Below are 15,578 nucleotides of genomic sequence, written 5' to 3' on the forward strand. Positions count from 1 at the left end.
GATCCTTCGGGAATCATTCTAATTTGATAATTAAAAAAACAAACAAAAAAAAAAAACAATGAAAATAGCCGAGTAGAATTTGTTTAGGTTTATTTGATGAATAGAAAGTTCAGTAGAACAGATTTATATGAAATATAAATATTTTATAACATTATGTCTTTATAAAAGTATTAATTTATATAATTCTATAATTTAACACTTATATATATTAACAATATATATATATATATATTGATTTAAATATACTGACTTTTGATTTCAGATAAATGCTGATCTTTCTATTCATCAAAGAATACGGAAAAAAAGTACTGTATTAACTATTGATAATTATAATAATAAAAATATTTTCTCAAACAGCAGAATGACTTCTAAATGATCATGTGACACAAAGACTGGAGTAATGATTCTGATAATTTAGCATCGCAAGTGCACCTAGGACAAAAAGCTTTTCTTAAAACAGTGTGGTAACACCAAATGTTGATTTCATTTAGTTAAGTTAATAGAAGATCATTAATAAAATCTATTTATGGCATTATTTTTGATGGCATCCTCAAGTGCCTAAAACTGCAGTACTGCAGCTTTGCAGGTTTCTTGAAGTGTCTTGGAGACATTGCCACAGTTCTCCTGGATTGAGTCGGTCTCAGTTTGTTCTGTTTCTTCATGTTATTCCAGACAGACTGATGATGGTGAGATCAGGTCTCTGTGTAGAGCACTGGCTGCACCTTTCGCCAGCAGTAAGACGAGTTAAACGGCTCTCACACAATTAAAATTCTCTTACTGTAGGCCGGATCCACCCAAGTGATAAAAGACTAGAGCACCTCTTTCAGGTTTCCAGGACAAACTGGTAATTCAAGTTCTCCTCCAAAAGCTCAAATCATTCAATATACAAAACTGAATATATCTGGAACAAGTTACTCAACAATAACTCAGACCTTTACTTCACCAAAACAGTTCTTATTTGTTCAAAATGTGTGATTTATTTTACAACCATTGACTTTTTTTTTTCTCTTTCATAAGAAATATTTGTTCAACACGACTCCACATAAGACAGATCTGAGGCCAGACAGCTGTTTGCTCAATCCTGCAGGCGGTGTGACCCTGAACAGCACAATATAAATTAACAGTCTGAGATTGATGTCATGTGTTTTATGTCCACAGACGTTCACAGCCTTTGCCAAACACGATCACATTTAGAAACCTTTACCAAGCCATGTTATCGGATATAATCACAGTTTAACACGGTGACAAATTGATCTGGATCAAACCACAGTGACAAAGAAAGGACAAATGGTCTAGACACAAAAATATTTTGCTGGTGGCACAAGTAAAATAACTGCTTTTGTTCATTTCAGCTTCCTGATATCAATAACTAATGATGGAGTGATATCAGAATCTCTCTGAGGGCAACACTGCTAATACAGCAGTTGAATGAGAGCTGTGGATCGAAACGAAGCATAGCCTTCCAAAATGCACTTGTGTGGATTTTTACAGCTAGGTTTAATTTAATATTTAAATATTTAGGAATAAAAGGGAAATATCGCATGAGAGTATATATATACAGACAGACAGAAGAGACCATTTGGTAATATATTAAGTCATATTTAAGTCATTTTCTAGCAAGAGGAATCTCGTGTTTGCAGGGCACGGATGATCCTAAGATTCAGAATGATTCCATTTAGAATACCTTAAGTAATAGTAATCCAGTAACTCTTTTTTTTCTGTTTTAACACTGGTTTCTTTAAACAAGACTGAGGCAGATAAGCACAAAAACTGTTGACATAATACACTATGTGGTGTTTTGGAAGACTTTGGAGTCTTCATTTAGTGTGGGATCCTCTGGCATTTTAACACCAGTTTGCTTGGTCCCTTCAATGGCATCATTTTCCTCCAAGCACAAGACAAAAAGCAGCACGAACACATCCAGAGGTTTTCTCACAAGACACACTCACACACACACATCCTCACTTCTCTCTCCAACTCATTCATGACCGATACACAATATAATATACATGAATTCATCAACCCAGCAATCACTGGTGCTCTGGCTTTGTACACTTTATATCACATAATATATTTATATAGATTTATATGTTCCATGTAAATAAAATTTATTAAATAGGCTTGGGGGCAAATACATGGGAGAGAATGCTGTAAACGTTAAAGCAGCTCATGGTTTAGCTTGAATTGGTGGAGTTCATCAATGGCTTCGTCTTCCGACTTTGGAGCCCGATCACAGTCCCGGAGCCCAAAGGAGAACATTCCGGATAGGAATGGTTCAGCATTCCCTTTGCCCTGCTTTCAGCTTTCTCACATGCAGATCAGAAAGCCTTCTAGCTCTCTCTTCCTGCTTTTTTCTGTCAACATGGCACTTAAGGACTATAATGCAGCGAATGTGAACTGGTGAGCTAGCAGGGAGGGATGAGCTCTTTTCCGTGGATTGACGTGGAGCCTTGTGGCCTTCATACCATGAACTCGTTGCTGCCATACACCACCACCTGCTGGGGAGGCAAGTCTGGATCTCTCTTCTGCCCTCCGCCCATCGGAGGGTCACGGTGCCTCTGAGGTGAGACCTTGGCACCCTGCAGGCGCTGTTTGGATTTTTCTGGGTTGAAGGTGCCATGGCTGGTGAACTGCGGCCTCTCCTCTCCGTCCTGCTCGGGATGGTCCAGGCTGTCGGGGGCGCTGGATATATATAACCGTGTCGAAGGTGATTTGGAGCGCAAACGTAATTTATGGGTTCGTGCAAGTGGCTGCATATAAGAAGACGAAACAGAGGAGATTGTAGAACTGGAGTCAATGGAGTCCAGGGATTCAGGCTGCCTTCGCAGAACCCTCCTGCTCTTTGCCTCTGACTTCTTGGGCCTCAAGGCGGCCAGCGCTGGGCCTCGCTCTGTTGAGAGACAAAGAGAACAGCAATGTGAACAGGTGCGCTGGAAAATCATTTAGCACCAATGCTGGGGAGTAAAGTACTTGAAGTTCTGACAGTACTATCTTAGTTGTGTTTTCCATTAGTGTGACAGAGTGACAAAGCACTGCATAGCTGGTTTTTATGCCATTGTTTGGCACACAGCTTTACACGTTCTTCTAAAATACTCTCTTATATAGTTTTGGATGTCTGATTCCTTTTAAATGAATCTGTTCAGTTGATTGAGTAAATTAAATCAAATTAATTACAATATTTGTTTATGTAGCTACAGTACTGTATATATTTTTTACTTGTCTGAACTATTTTGAAATCCACATGAAATCTAAATGTTCAAGTTTAAATTTAATTATAAAGCACATATAAAAAGAGCCACAAGACTGACCAAAGTGCTGTACATAAAAATCTAACCATAAACACGTAAAACAAGAAAACCTATGAATTTAAAGACTAGGATTAGGATTAATTAGGATTAATTCAATCAAAAATAAAAACTGTCATGATATTCAAAACCCACCATATCCCATATTTGATACGTTTTTTTTTGATAGCTCTACAGTATGTACAGTATGTGTGTTGATCAGTGTTTATATGTAAATAAAAGCCTAAATTATGTGTGATATAAAAGAAATAACTGTCTCAGAAGTAGACTTGGATTAAAACACTCTAATATCAATTACTTTACACATTAAATGCATTGGCAAACATTATGAGAGAATACTAAAAATATCTTCAAAACAAATTTTTTCAGGGTTTGGAACGACATGAGAATGAGGAAATGGTGACAATTTTATTTTTTGGGTGAACTTCAATAATGATTGTTCATCACTTTAATGGACATTCCAGGTTTATTTTAGAACAATTTATCATTGCATGTTAACTCCCAAAACCAACAAAAAAAGTGTTTGTTTTTGTAGTAATCACTTTCACTTCCTCTATCTGAAATGTCTCCTGGGCTGCATAAGTTATTGGATAATACAACTAAAAGCAAACACAGCTATTTATGTATTGTACTGATCCTTTTCCATCATCTAATTAATTCCAAAATCAAACCTGCATCTATTCTTGTTCCATTTCCTGTCATACTCAGAAATGCATTATAAATGTAACACAGTTAATCAGATGACATGGATTAAAAAACAGCATGCAGTTTGAAAAGAAAATCTATCAAAATAGTTTCATATTTAACAGGAACGTTCAGTAGTCACTCACCAGAGAAGTCCGAAGTTGCTCCCTCAGAGTCCACGTTCAGGTTTTCAGAGCTGTCTGCAGTGCCTATAGAGGCCTCTGACTCCAGAGTTTCATCATCAGATGCCCGCGGCTCCAAAGCAAGCATCTCAAACGTCAGCTCCTCCCTGTGAGGTGATGATCAAACTAATCTCAGTACAAACCAGATTAACCGTGTACATCTACATAATAATAAAAATAAATAAATAAAAAAAAGCATTTTTGATCATTAATTGTGACCCTGGACCACAAAACTAGCCTTAAGTGTCAGTTCAAAATTAAGATGTATACATCATCTGAAAGCTGAATAAATAAGCTCATTCAATTGATGTATGGTTTGTTAGGATCGGACAATATTTGGCAGAGCTTCAACTATTTGAAAATCTGGAATCTGAGGGTGCAAAAAAAATCTAAATACTGAGAAAATCGCCTTTGAAGATGTCCAAATTAATTCTTAACAATGCATCTTACTAATAAAAAATTAAGTTTTAATATATTTACGGTAGGAAATTTTCAAAATATCTTCTTGGAACATGATCTTTACTTAATATCCTAATGATAACAGAAAAATACCCATACAATGTTTTTTTTGGCTATTGCTACCAATATACCCCAGCAACTTAAGACTGGTTTGGTGGTCCAGGATCACAATTTTTTGGTTAAGATTATCTTGGCTGTATCATCAAACACTATATGGTAAAATAACAGCTCATATTGCTTCCTTCTATTTATTACAACTGACACAGAAGGTCAAGTCCTTTGCATTGTGGGATACCCAATGCAGTGCATCCTGGCTGTATATGGCACATTGTATTTAGCAGGTCCTCTGGGTATTTCGGACTGTACAAGGAGCATAGTAATATGATGATATGCTGTTCCACCCTTTGAGTATTAATACGTTTAATTAATAAGTTAAAACTGGTTCGCTCACTTCTCTTTCTGCAGACTCTCGATTTGTTCAGTCAGGACTTTCTCTTCATGTTGCATGGCGACTTGTTGTTGCTCCGAGATTTCTGTATCTCTGCTGGCTTCCTCATCTCCGCTCTCCTGCATCAACTCCGGGGTGGCTGAAGACCGAGGACTCACTGGAGGAGATGGTAAGTGATACCTCAACCTGTGCACCTGGCTCTTACCCTGTCAAACAAAACACAAGACAACACTATAAATACTGCTACAATCAAACAAAGCATTTTCTAGTTTCATTCTCAAAACTCATTCAGGCTACAGAAACAAAACATGAATACAGAGGCCAAAATGAACATTTTTACAGTAGTCCAAATGGAAAATGACTCGTCATGCTATTACTTTGTCATTTGATTCCCTCATGTTAGTCATGGTCAGAAATGTATTCTTACACAGCAAATGCAACTGTTTGTGTATGTGTGTGTGCGTGTGTGTGAGAGAGAGAGAGAGAGAGAGAGAGAGTGTTTTTTTTGTTCTTTTTTTCATATAAAATGGACAAGTAGCCATTTGGCTCTTGCAAATGTTCATTTTGAACCCTGGATGGACAACACAGATTCTCTTCAGCCCAAAGCTGTTACCTTTCTGAATGAATTCGACTGCACATAACCAACCAGAGAAAGCAAGTAAAAAAAAAAAAAAAAAAAAAGTAAAGTAAAATATGAGGCACATGAGGTGAATGCAAAAAAACATTTATTTAAAACATTCCCAAGTCATGCAGTGCAGCATTATGAAAATGTAATGCAACAAGGTGATTCTGTTACCTGTCTAGATTAATAAAGTGCAAAATGACTAACATCTAAGCTCTTGAGATTCTTGCTCAAGCATCTGTATGTCATGATCATGAAGACAGACGGACCACACAGTGCTGGGACGCGGCATACGTGATGACACTTACAGTAACAGCGAATACATAAATACCTACCGCCGCAGCACTGCGGGTTATGCTCATAAATCTAACAGCAATTATTACAGGTTTCTGGATTCGAGAGGAAAGGGGAGGGAGAGGAGAGAATGGGGTTAGTGTCAGGACTGAGGCTAATGTGGCTGATTTACTCAACAACATCCTTTTTGGTCTTGAACCAATGTATCTGTCAGATTTTAGAGTTAAAGTTAAGCTTATAACTTGGGTTGGAGCTTCATGCTTATCAAACTGTCATTTCCCTCTAATTTTAAGGGTGGGTTTGATGTAAATTTGTGATTGTGAGATAAGAATGTTGTTCCAGGACCAACGCTTATCCAACTTCCTGGATCTTTTAATGTTGTAGGTTAAGGAACAATATTTCTGTCAAACAAACTGTCCTAACTCTAATCATTAACTATCTATAAATAGGAGGGGAAATAAAAGGTTGATAAAAATGTTGTTTCAGGTCCAACAAGGATGTTGATCTAGAAACAGGTTTTGGACATCTGGGTTATGTGGATATTTGTGAAAATATGAAATTCACTCTTAACCCTTACCATGGACCTGCGGATGAATGTTAGTCGGCTCTTGGCTTTGTTCTCCGCAAATTCCAGAGTGCTGATGTCCTTCAGTCTGGCCTTATACTTATTCATCTGCTCGCAAATGATCAGCTCGACACACCTTTAAAAGAAAAAAACGGAAGTATTTTAATCACTACTCGTCACTAACCTGAACTGGTCTTATCAAACTGAAAGAAGTAAGAGTTGCCCATTACGCTGTGGTTTTTCCAATGTCCTGAACGCTCCGCAGAGGGTCAGTAGTGTCAGGACAGCGCAGGATACAGGGGGCAAACACAATAGCCAGTGCATTAGCAGACATGCGGTTTGTTTCCTCCTGCAGGGCAATCCTGTAAACAGCAGAATCAATGCTCAGAACTGCACAAGACTGTGTTCAAGCTATGCTTTTCATACATTTCATAGTCAGAACATCATTTCACTGTTCTCACTAAAGGCCAACATTGAAATAATAGATATTTTTTTATTATTATTAGCAATAATCTGCGATTTTAGATCAATGAGATTTCTCTGTGGACATGACTTCCTATAACGGGATAGCAGAAACCAAGTTTCTTTTTTTGAGACAGTCATTCTTGCATACATTTTTTGGTGACATGGGAAGTTGCAGTGGCCACCTCACCTGACCAGATGGAAAATAAGGCGCTCCAGAGTGTTCAGATGAGTTCTGCTGAGCTGGTCGATTATAGAGTAAACCCCCCGAATTGCTTCTTTTTTGTCTTGAAGACCTGAAGAGACATTATCATCCAAGTTCAAACATTACTGTATGTCTCCATAAATGTCTAATATTTTTAAAAACTGGGGGTCTAGAACAGAACTGCATCTGCAGACTGGCATAAAAAATTGCGTTACTATTATCATTTAATCTTTTCCAGATTTAGAGTTTAAAACCTATATAAAAAAAGTAATATAAAAAATAATAAAAAATCCAAGACATCAACATATCTTGACAACATCAATACAACCAGTAACAATTTCAATGTGTCGAAAACACACACACACACACACACACACACACACACACACACACACACACACACACACACACACACACACACACACACCTCCCAAATAATCAGGACAAAAAAAGCAAAAAAGACACCAAAACTGTATTTGCTGTACTGAATGCTAATGCAATAAGTGTGACAGATCATTCTTGACAGGCACATCTGCTTACCCATGGCCCGGAGGAATTCCTCATACAGTTCAAAGGTCATCAGAGGATTAGGCAAGTCACGTAACCACTGCTTGAAAACGCTGGCAATGACATTAATATTATAGTCGTCCAGACTCACGCTGTTTACATCTGAGGGCAGAAAATCCCAGATTTCAGACTACAGATATAGATATAGTTACTATAGTAATACATCTACTAGATATAGTAGATACATTACTATAAATGGTTAGTAGTGTACAGTGGACAAGATATCAGAATCTTGTGAAACATCCTTAAAACAACATATATTTAATATCGACACTGAAAGATATTAACACGTTTTCAGAGAACATACGATTTTGTTTAGTATATATGTTATATAAGTAACATACACATGTGTGTTTAATATAACTTAAGTTATATTATACATTTATTACTATAGAGTACTCTGACCTGAGCTGATGTTCAATAAAAACATCCAAAATGTGCAGAGCTGGAAAGGCTCTATAAACAGCTATTAAACAGTAAAGCACTAATTTTAGTCTCTTGTAGCTATATATCATTAGTGTTCTTCACACTTGAAATATTTAACCCTGGGTCATTCTAAACCACATTTATTCATAATTTACCCGGAGTGAATAATTATTGCTGGGTATTTATAAGATGACGCTTTACCGCTTTGCGGTGTCAATGCCATTAATTAGAAAAATGCAACATACAATCAGTTTACATAAAGAATCTAGCATTGTGCATCCTTATATTATACTGCAGTGTATACTATCAGGTTTTTCTTAAAATAACTGTTTGATCTAGAAAGAATAAAACCGTCTTCTCTCCCATTTGAATTTTTTTTAATACTAAAACAGTGAACCGACTGTTTATACAACACACTGTGTTTCCGTAACTGTCCAAAACATGTGAATATGAGACACGTGATTGGTTGGTTGCTAAGTGTCTAGCCCTCTAGCACTGTTAACACCATGTCATTTCACACTGTCATTTAAAAACAAAAGCACTGATAACCCTGCTCCTGAGCAAGATTTCCTAATCGCACTTCTAAATTACGAGTGTGAAACATACCTTTACCCAGGGTTAAAAGCAGGGCTAAGAACAATGATAACTCAACATTGAGCACAGTGTGAAAATCCCTATTGTGTTCTCGTGTGTCATACCTGTGTCCAGACCCTGTTTCAGCTCCTTAATCTTATTGGTGGATCCAGACTTCCTGTAGATCCCTTCTGTGTACAGGCCATGCATCTCAATGTAATTGATAAGTTTCTCGACTACTAAAGGCACCGCTCGCTCATCGTTGGTCAGACGGGACAATTCCACACCAAACTGCCTTGACGAGAGTTCAGGGTCATACTGCACATGGAAAGAAAGGAAACATGCTTTATTATAGCCCAAATCACATGAACGCACTTAGCAGAGAAAACTTCCTTACCTTCTTGCTGCATTTGGTGGTCATCTTCTGACAGCACTTTCTGTGACACGCATAGCGGCACACTACACAAGACACAGACATCTCATTCATTCTCATCTTCAACATCAGTACATACGACACAGGCACTGTCACTTAAAATAAACTCAATTCAAGTCAACATTCTTCTCTCACTGTAAAATGCCGGAAAACCTCCTGCTCTACAAAGCTAAAGTGTTCTCTGTTCGAGCCGAGAGGCCATGGGCTTGTTGGTAAACAATCTGATTATGTTGAATTGAATTCAGGGTCACTTTGATGCGGAGACTGTGGACATGAAACTCACGTTTGCAGACACACGCCTTGTCCATCATCCAGATGAGGGAGGAGCAGTACTCGCAGTAGGTGGGAATACTGTACTGTGTTGACTTGAATATGTGGCCGTTGTGTTCCTCCACCTGAAACAAAGAAAGCCAGAGTGTCGGTTGATTTCCATGAAAAACGGAAATCCTTATTCAGTTTACAAAATCTCTGACTGTGATTCCACTCACTATATCAGTATCCTTTTTCCTTCTTTTCTTGCGGTCTGGTTTGGGTGCCTATGGGAGGAAAAAAGGCAATAAAAATAGTTTGATAAAATATACATGTATAAATAAATGCATGTAAAAAATACAGTCCTATAAAATGTAATATATAATCTTATATTATTGAATAAGACTATATATATATATATGATCACTGGACTGCTTTAAGATAACTGCCAAAATATGTATTACATATTTTGTTGTTATGAGGAACAGAAACATCAAACCTATGCATTAAAAGCATATTTCAGCACACTTAAAATCAGAGAATCTTTTTAAAATCTACATCTATTTTTTATTTTTTTTTGCAGCAGCAAATTCTATTTGGAGAGAGAAGATAGAAGTATTATATATTACCTTGCATATTTTTTATCATTTACTTTAGAATTCATTTGAATATATTTTACTTAAATATTACATTTATCTCATTTTTATTTCAGACCCATATCTAAAAATTCCCTCGCTATCCTGTTCCACCCTGTTACTTTCTGGAAGCCCTATTTTGTACCCGTTCATGAAAAGTGCCATTGACTGTTCTAAGAGCATACCCTGCTCATACTGCTGTCCAGAGGTTTGTGCTCCGTCATGAACTCATCCAGGAAGACTTTGAAGGTGTTGACCCAAACTTTCACCGGTGACTCGCTCCAGTCCCTCTGCTCCTGACGCATGTTTTTCTCCAGGATTTGCTCAAAGAGGGCGTGGAGATCCTTATAACGAATGCTTTTCCCATCATCCATCTGCACACAGAGCAAAAACAATGTATCTGTTTCTGACATAATGTCCTAACCAGACACAATGTGACAACAAGCAATATCTCTTGGGGACGATCACACTCACATTCCTTTGCAAAGACAAAACCTAAAATGTCCAACATTTTTGATGGCAATATGAATCATTTTTGGTTGATAACAGTAAAACAAATGCTTTATAAAGCTACTTACAGCTAAAGCTGTTGAGTACGAGTTGAAGATATTTAAGCGGAACTCCTTTAGTGCCTTTTTGAAGACAACATCCACCATGGTGTCTTTCTTACCATCTTCTGTGTCTAAATCAGTAATCTGTGAGATTAAAACAAGGTTATGGAGACTTCTTCTCATCAATAAGTGAATACAACTCTAGTTAATTGAAGTAGAAAACAGTCATCACCTTCTTCATGAGGAAGTCATTCATGCTCCTGTAGTCATTGGCACATGTGAGTATCTGCAGGGCATCGTTCTGCCACTGGACGGGCTCCAGAGCCACATTGCTGATCTTCACACTACGTCTGCGCTTCACTTTGGGGGATGGATCTTTATTCTCTTTAAACTCCCTCTGTAACATTAGGTCTGGGCTTTGAGGAGGGGTCAGACGCTCTACCCCTGAATAAACAGTATGGCAGCGTTTTCATGACCAAAAGAGTTCTTCACATCTAAATATACTTGAAAGATTTTAACTGAGTTTTTTTTTTAACTCACCTTCTTCCATTAGAAGTGCTGTTTCAGCATAGTCTCCTTCCAAAGTATCACTGCCACACAACAGCCGTTCTCGTGAGGTTTTCTTCTCTCCATGCCTTGTCTTTCCCCAAAACCGCATTTTGGTGCGAACCCTGCAGATAAAACATGTTGACAAGGACAGCAATCATTTTAAAGGAATAGATCGTCCTGATACTTACACTTGATTTCATTTACTTTATGTTCCAGGCCCACATTTTCTCTCTTAAGACACAAACATTTTGTGTGAAAAACAGCCTGAAAAACCAGCAGTGATGAGTCTACATGTGTCACAGTGACTAACTCTAGGGTGCTTTTTTGTCCTTTTTTAGACAGGAACATTTTTTATATATAAAATAAATAAATAATAATAATATATAAAAATCTTTTTTATATATATATTTTAAATCCACTTTTTTTTGTGGACATTCTGTAATATTGGTTTCATGGGGGGAAAAAAGGAAATAATATGAGTAAATGAAGAGTAAAATAAAAATAAAATGAAAAATGCAAATATTTTAAATCTCAACCGTTCTTCAAAAAACAAGCACCTTCCATCTCCATGAGAGTTCTTCCTCGCATCACTTTTGCCCAGCTCCCCAGATGAGATGGTTTTATACATGTTCTTCTGCTCTTCATTGACTGTGGCCAGCTGAAAGAGATAATGACATAGTATGCAAGCGCAAAGGTCTCTAACTGACAGTTATTGGCAATGTTTGTCTCTCAAAACCTTCTATAGCACAATATAATGTTAAATTGACCCTTTGGCTTTTCCTTTCACTTCAGCCACTATTTTCCGGTATGTAGTGTGAGTTTAAAATGTTTATAATGTGCACAAAGAGTAAGAACATGTGTTGCTCCTTAACATAGTCTGAAAGCACTAAGTGGTTAAATCAATCTTCTTCTTCAACACTAATGCACTAAAACTAACCAGTGGCACACAGTGAAAGTGCACTCTAAAGATAGCATATGACTAGGACAAAATCTCTTAACTTTTAAAAAACAAAAAAACATATATATATATATATATAAACCATGTAAAAATTGTATTTAACCAAAACTAGATGGGTCATTCTACAAAACAGGTACCTTTTGCATAATTTAAATAATAAATACAGTAACTTATATTAAAAGATATAAGTAACAGATATTTACATTATATGTAAATATGTAATAATTACATTATTTATTTACTATCTCTCTCTCTCTCTATATATAAATTTTATATAAAAAAGGCACCGGTTTCATTTAATGACCCAGATAATGACTGAATTCTACTGTATTGGAAAGAGAGGTACAGAATAAAAAAATCTAGAATATGCGCCATGACAGTTCCATTGCTTTAGCCTTGGTGAATTGCTGCAGAAGAGAAGACAGAGCTAGATGTTAAAGCATGCAGTACTCTTTATCCAAGGTGGCAGTGTAGAAAGCAGAATCTCACAGAAGGTCTCGATTGTTCAGGAAGGAGCAACCTACTGTATAACTAGCATAACTGTTATGTCTAGACAAGCAGCGTGGTCAGATTGTGAAGAGTGCCGTGGGTTAAACTTTACGCAAGATGCCTTTTTACATCAGGAAAGAAAAGCAAACTTCTGATGGAAGCCATCCATATCTGTGTGGCTGGTTCATGAAACCAATGTTTTCTGGGTAAAGTGTGACGAAGAATTAAATCTACTATTTTTTGTGCAGGATGAAAATGCATTAAAGTTAGGGCTGTCAAAGTTATTTAAAAAAAAATTGACTAAATTAAATTTTAGTCAAGAAACAATTGTAAAAATTTTTGTTTTAAAAAAGTTTTAATGGCTAGTGAAAAATTCATAGTGATTTTGACAATTCTGTGTATAATGTAAAGTAACATGGTTTTGTGTGATGTTACAGTACATCCACACCAATAGGTGTCAGCATAATGTCCAAGAACACTGTTCTGCTGGTCATTGCAACAGACAAAAAATATTGGGGATATTTTGGTTTGTGGCTAGAAGGGATACAGCTACGAATGGTAATTTTTTATCAATTGTGTTTTATTAACATCTACACCTACCCCAACCCTGTCTACCTACCCTTACAATAATTATTGTTGTGTAGAGTATAGGCAAAAATTACGCTATAGACAAAATATATATAGTTGTATAGACAAAAATTACACTATATTAAAAGGATACTCCACCCCAAAATGAAAATTTTGCCAATTATCACTTGCCCCCATGTCGTTCCAAACCCGTAAAAGCTTAGTTCATTTTCAGAACACAATCTAAGATATGATGGATGAAAACCGGGAGGCTTGTGACTGTACCATAGACTGCCAAGTAAATTATACTGTCAAGGTCCAGAAAGGTTTGAAAGACATCATCAGAATAGTCCATCTGCCATCAGTGGTTCAACCGTAACGTTATGAAGAGATGAGAATACAGTTTGTATGCAAATAAAATTAAAATAATGACTTTATTCAACAATTCGTCTCCTCTGTGTCACTCCACATCAGCATAGCGCCATTTAGGAGAATCTGAGCTGAACGCAGGCAGCTAAACTCATCTGTGTCAGCCATACAAAGTATTGTTGTCGCTTCATGACGTTACGGTTGAACCACTGATGGTAGATGGACTATTCTGACGATGTATTTCATACTTCTATGGACCTTGACAGTGTAACTTACTTTGCAGGCTCTGGGACAGTCACAAGCCTCCCGGTTTCCATCCAAAATATCTTAAATTGTGTTCCGAAGATGAACAAAGCTTTTACGGGTTTGGAACGACATGTGGTAAGTGATTAATGAAAAAATTTTCATTTTGGGGTGGAGTATCGCTTTTATGTGCGCATACCCAGTAGGTGCAGCTTTACCCCTTCTAGCATTAACTGACATTTTTGAAAAAAATATACCCAGAAATGCATTAAATCTGACAAAATCTTTTTGGGAATGTTATGTAAATTGAACTAAACTATAAATTAAAAAATAAATATAAGATAAAAATTGTATATAACTTTTTTTAATGTAAAAAAGTTTAAGTATGGTGTTGGTTAGGGTTAGGGTAATATATTGATATACATATATTTATCTAGCTGTATATAAAAACAATAGATGTCCACTCAATGTCCCTATTTACAGTAGATAGCAAAATAAACTACTGTATGTATTGAGTAAAATTCTAAATGTAAGATTAATCAGTATTGTTTTATATATATATATATATATATTTTTTTTTTTTTGTCTATTGACAGCCCTTATTAAAATGCATATGATTCTTTGCATTGTATAATTTATTTGTACAGTATTTCTATGTGGATGCAGAAAAACACCTGCCATCACAGATGAGAATAGTTTTCAAAAGGCGTTTCAGCATCTGTGGTTGAAGACTATGTCCTTCAACTGGACAGGGAGTGTAGAAGCGTTTCAGGTGGTCAGTAAGGCGATCTATCTGCTTCTTCTGGAGGAGTTAGCTGTAGAGAGAGATCTTGCTGCTGGGTCTGCTTGCACTAACACAGACCGTTAAATTACCATTTCGGAGTCACTGTGACAAGCCTCTAGTGTGCTCTCCTCTGAGTCCTGCTTGGGGAGGGGTGTGCCAGGAGACAGAGGGGTCTCATCATATTCCTCCTCCTCTGACTCCCCCTCTCCCATGGTGTTTGAACCACGGGTCATGAAGTCTGAACGTGTCCGTGCCATTCTGGCTTTTTTATGACCTGGTCGGCCAACCTAATCAACCAATGATAAAACAAATGAAGATGTTCCCCCATACGTCAAGGTCAGGTGACCCCAGAAAGGCCTCGTGTGGCAGAAAGAGTTCAAAGACAAATGTATTTGTAAAAAAAACTCTTGAGGTTTGTGAAAAGCTATTTAAATCTTTCATGTGTTAAGTGTCAATTGCTACATCTCTCACCTCACTCTTAGCGGATTTGTAACCCAAGAGGCTCACTTCATTCTGGACTCCTGCGGTTTTCCCTTGATTGGCTAAGTCCTTATCCAACCTAAAACAAATTCAAGAAGTTCAAGGTTTAGATTACTCAAAAACGAAAATGCTGCCACTATTTACTCACCTTTATGTCCATACAGAACCATATAAAACCTTTCTTTAGCTTTGTGTGCAGAATAGACCGGAATTTTAAGCACCTTTATTCCTTAAGCATATTTAAAGAAGGCATCTTAGGAAGTTTCATGATAGACTTAGTTTCTTAGTTCAACCAAAAATGTTAATTCTGTCATTAATTACTCACCCCCATGTCGTTTTAAACCAGTAAACCATTTGTTCATATTCAGAACACAATTAAGATATTTTTTTATCAAATTTGAGAGCGCTCTGACCCTCCGTAGGTGGGTAATTACTGATATAATTATCAATTTTGGGTGAACTAACCATTTAATGTTAAC

The 15,578-nt window shown here is 36.9% G+C and overlaps 1 protein-coding gene across 9 annotated transcripts in view; it reads right to left on the bottom strand.

Annotated features, from left to right (window-relative positions):
* Nucleotides 1–933: 933 nt before the first annotated feature.
* LOC132126074 (unconventional myosin-IXAa) overlaps nt 934–15,578 on the bottom strand; it is a 132,200-nt gene continuing 117,555 nt past the window's right edge. For 6 of the 9 annotated variants that reach the window (XM_059537118.1, XM_059537136.1, XM_059537098.1 and 3 more), the window contains 19 exons: nt 15,091–15,178; nt 14,709–14,906; nt 11,767–11,867; nt 11,201–11,331; nt 10,893–11,104; nt 10,688–10,804; nt 10,295–10,483; nt 9,714–9,761; nt 9,509–9,620; nt 9,190–9,251; nt 8,918–9,110; nt 7,767–7,895; nt 7,212–7,317; nt 6,790–6,921; nt 6,572–6,695; nt 6,036–6,089; nt 5,082–5,284; nt 4,136–4,278; nt 934–2,890 (listed from right to left, as the gene is read on the bottom strand). In XM_059537118.1, the coding sequence (XP_059393101.1) occupies nt 2,460–2,890; nt 4,136–4,278; nt 5,082–5,284; nt 6,036–6,089; nt 6,572–6,695; nt 6,790–6,921; nt 7,212–7,317; nt 7,767–7,895; nt 8,918–9,110; nt 9,190–9,251; nt 9,509–9,620; nt 9,714–9,761; nt 10,295–10,483; nt 10,688–10,804; nt 10,893–11,104; nt 11,201–11,331; nt 11,767–11,867; nt 14,709–14,906; nt 15,091–15,178 (2,773 nt within the window). In that variant the 3' untranslated portion in view covers nt 934–2,459. The remainder of the gene's footprint in view (nt 2,891–4,135; nt 4,279–5,081; nt 5,285–6,035; nt 6,090–6,571; nt 6,696–6,789; nt 6,922–7,211; nt 7,318–7,766; nt 7,896–8,917; nt 9,111–9,189; nt 9,252–9,508; nt 9,621–9,713; nt 9,762–10,294; nt 10,484–10,687; nt 10,805–10,892; nt 11,105–11,200; nt 11,332–11,766; nt 11,868–14,708; nt 14,907–15,090; nt 15,179–15,578) is intronic. The other 3 variants (XM_059537153.1, XM_059537108.1, XM_059537145.1) reach the window with 2 other exon arrangements.

Source organism: Carassius carassius, chromosome 3, assembly GCF_963082965.1.
Source record: "Carassius carassius chromosome 3, fCarCar2.1, whole genome shotgun sequence".
Taxonomy (NCBI): Eukaryota; Metazoa; Chordata; class Actinopteri; order Cypriniformes; family Cyprinidae; genus Carassius; species Carassius carassius.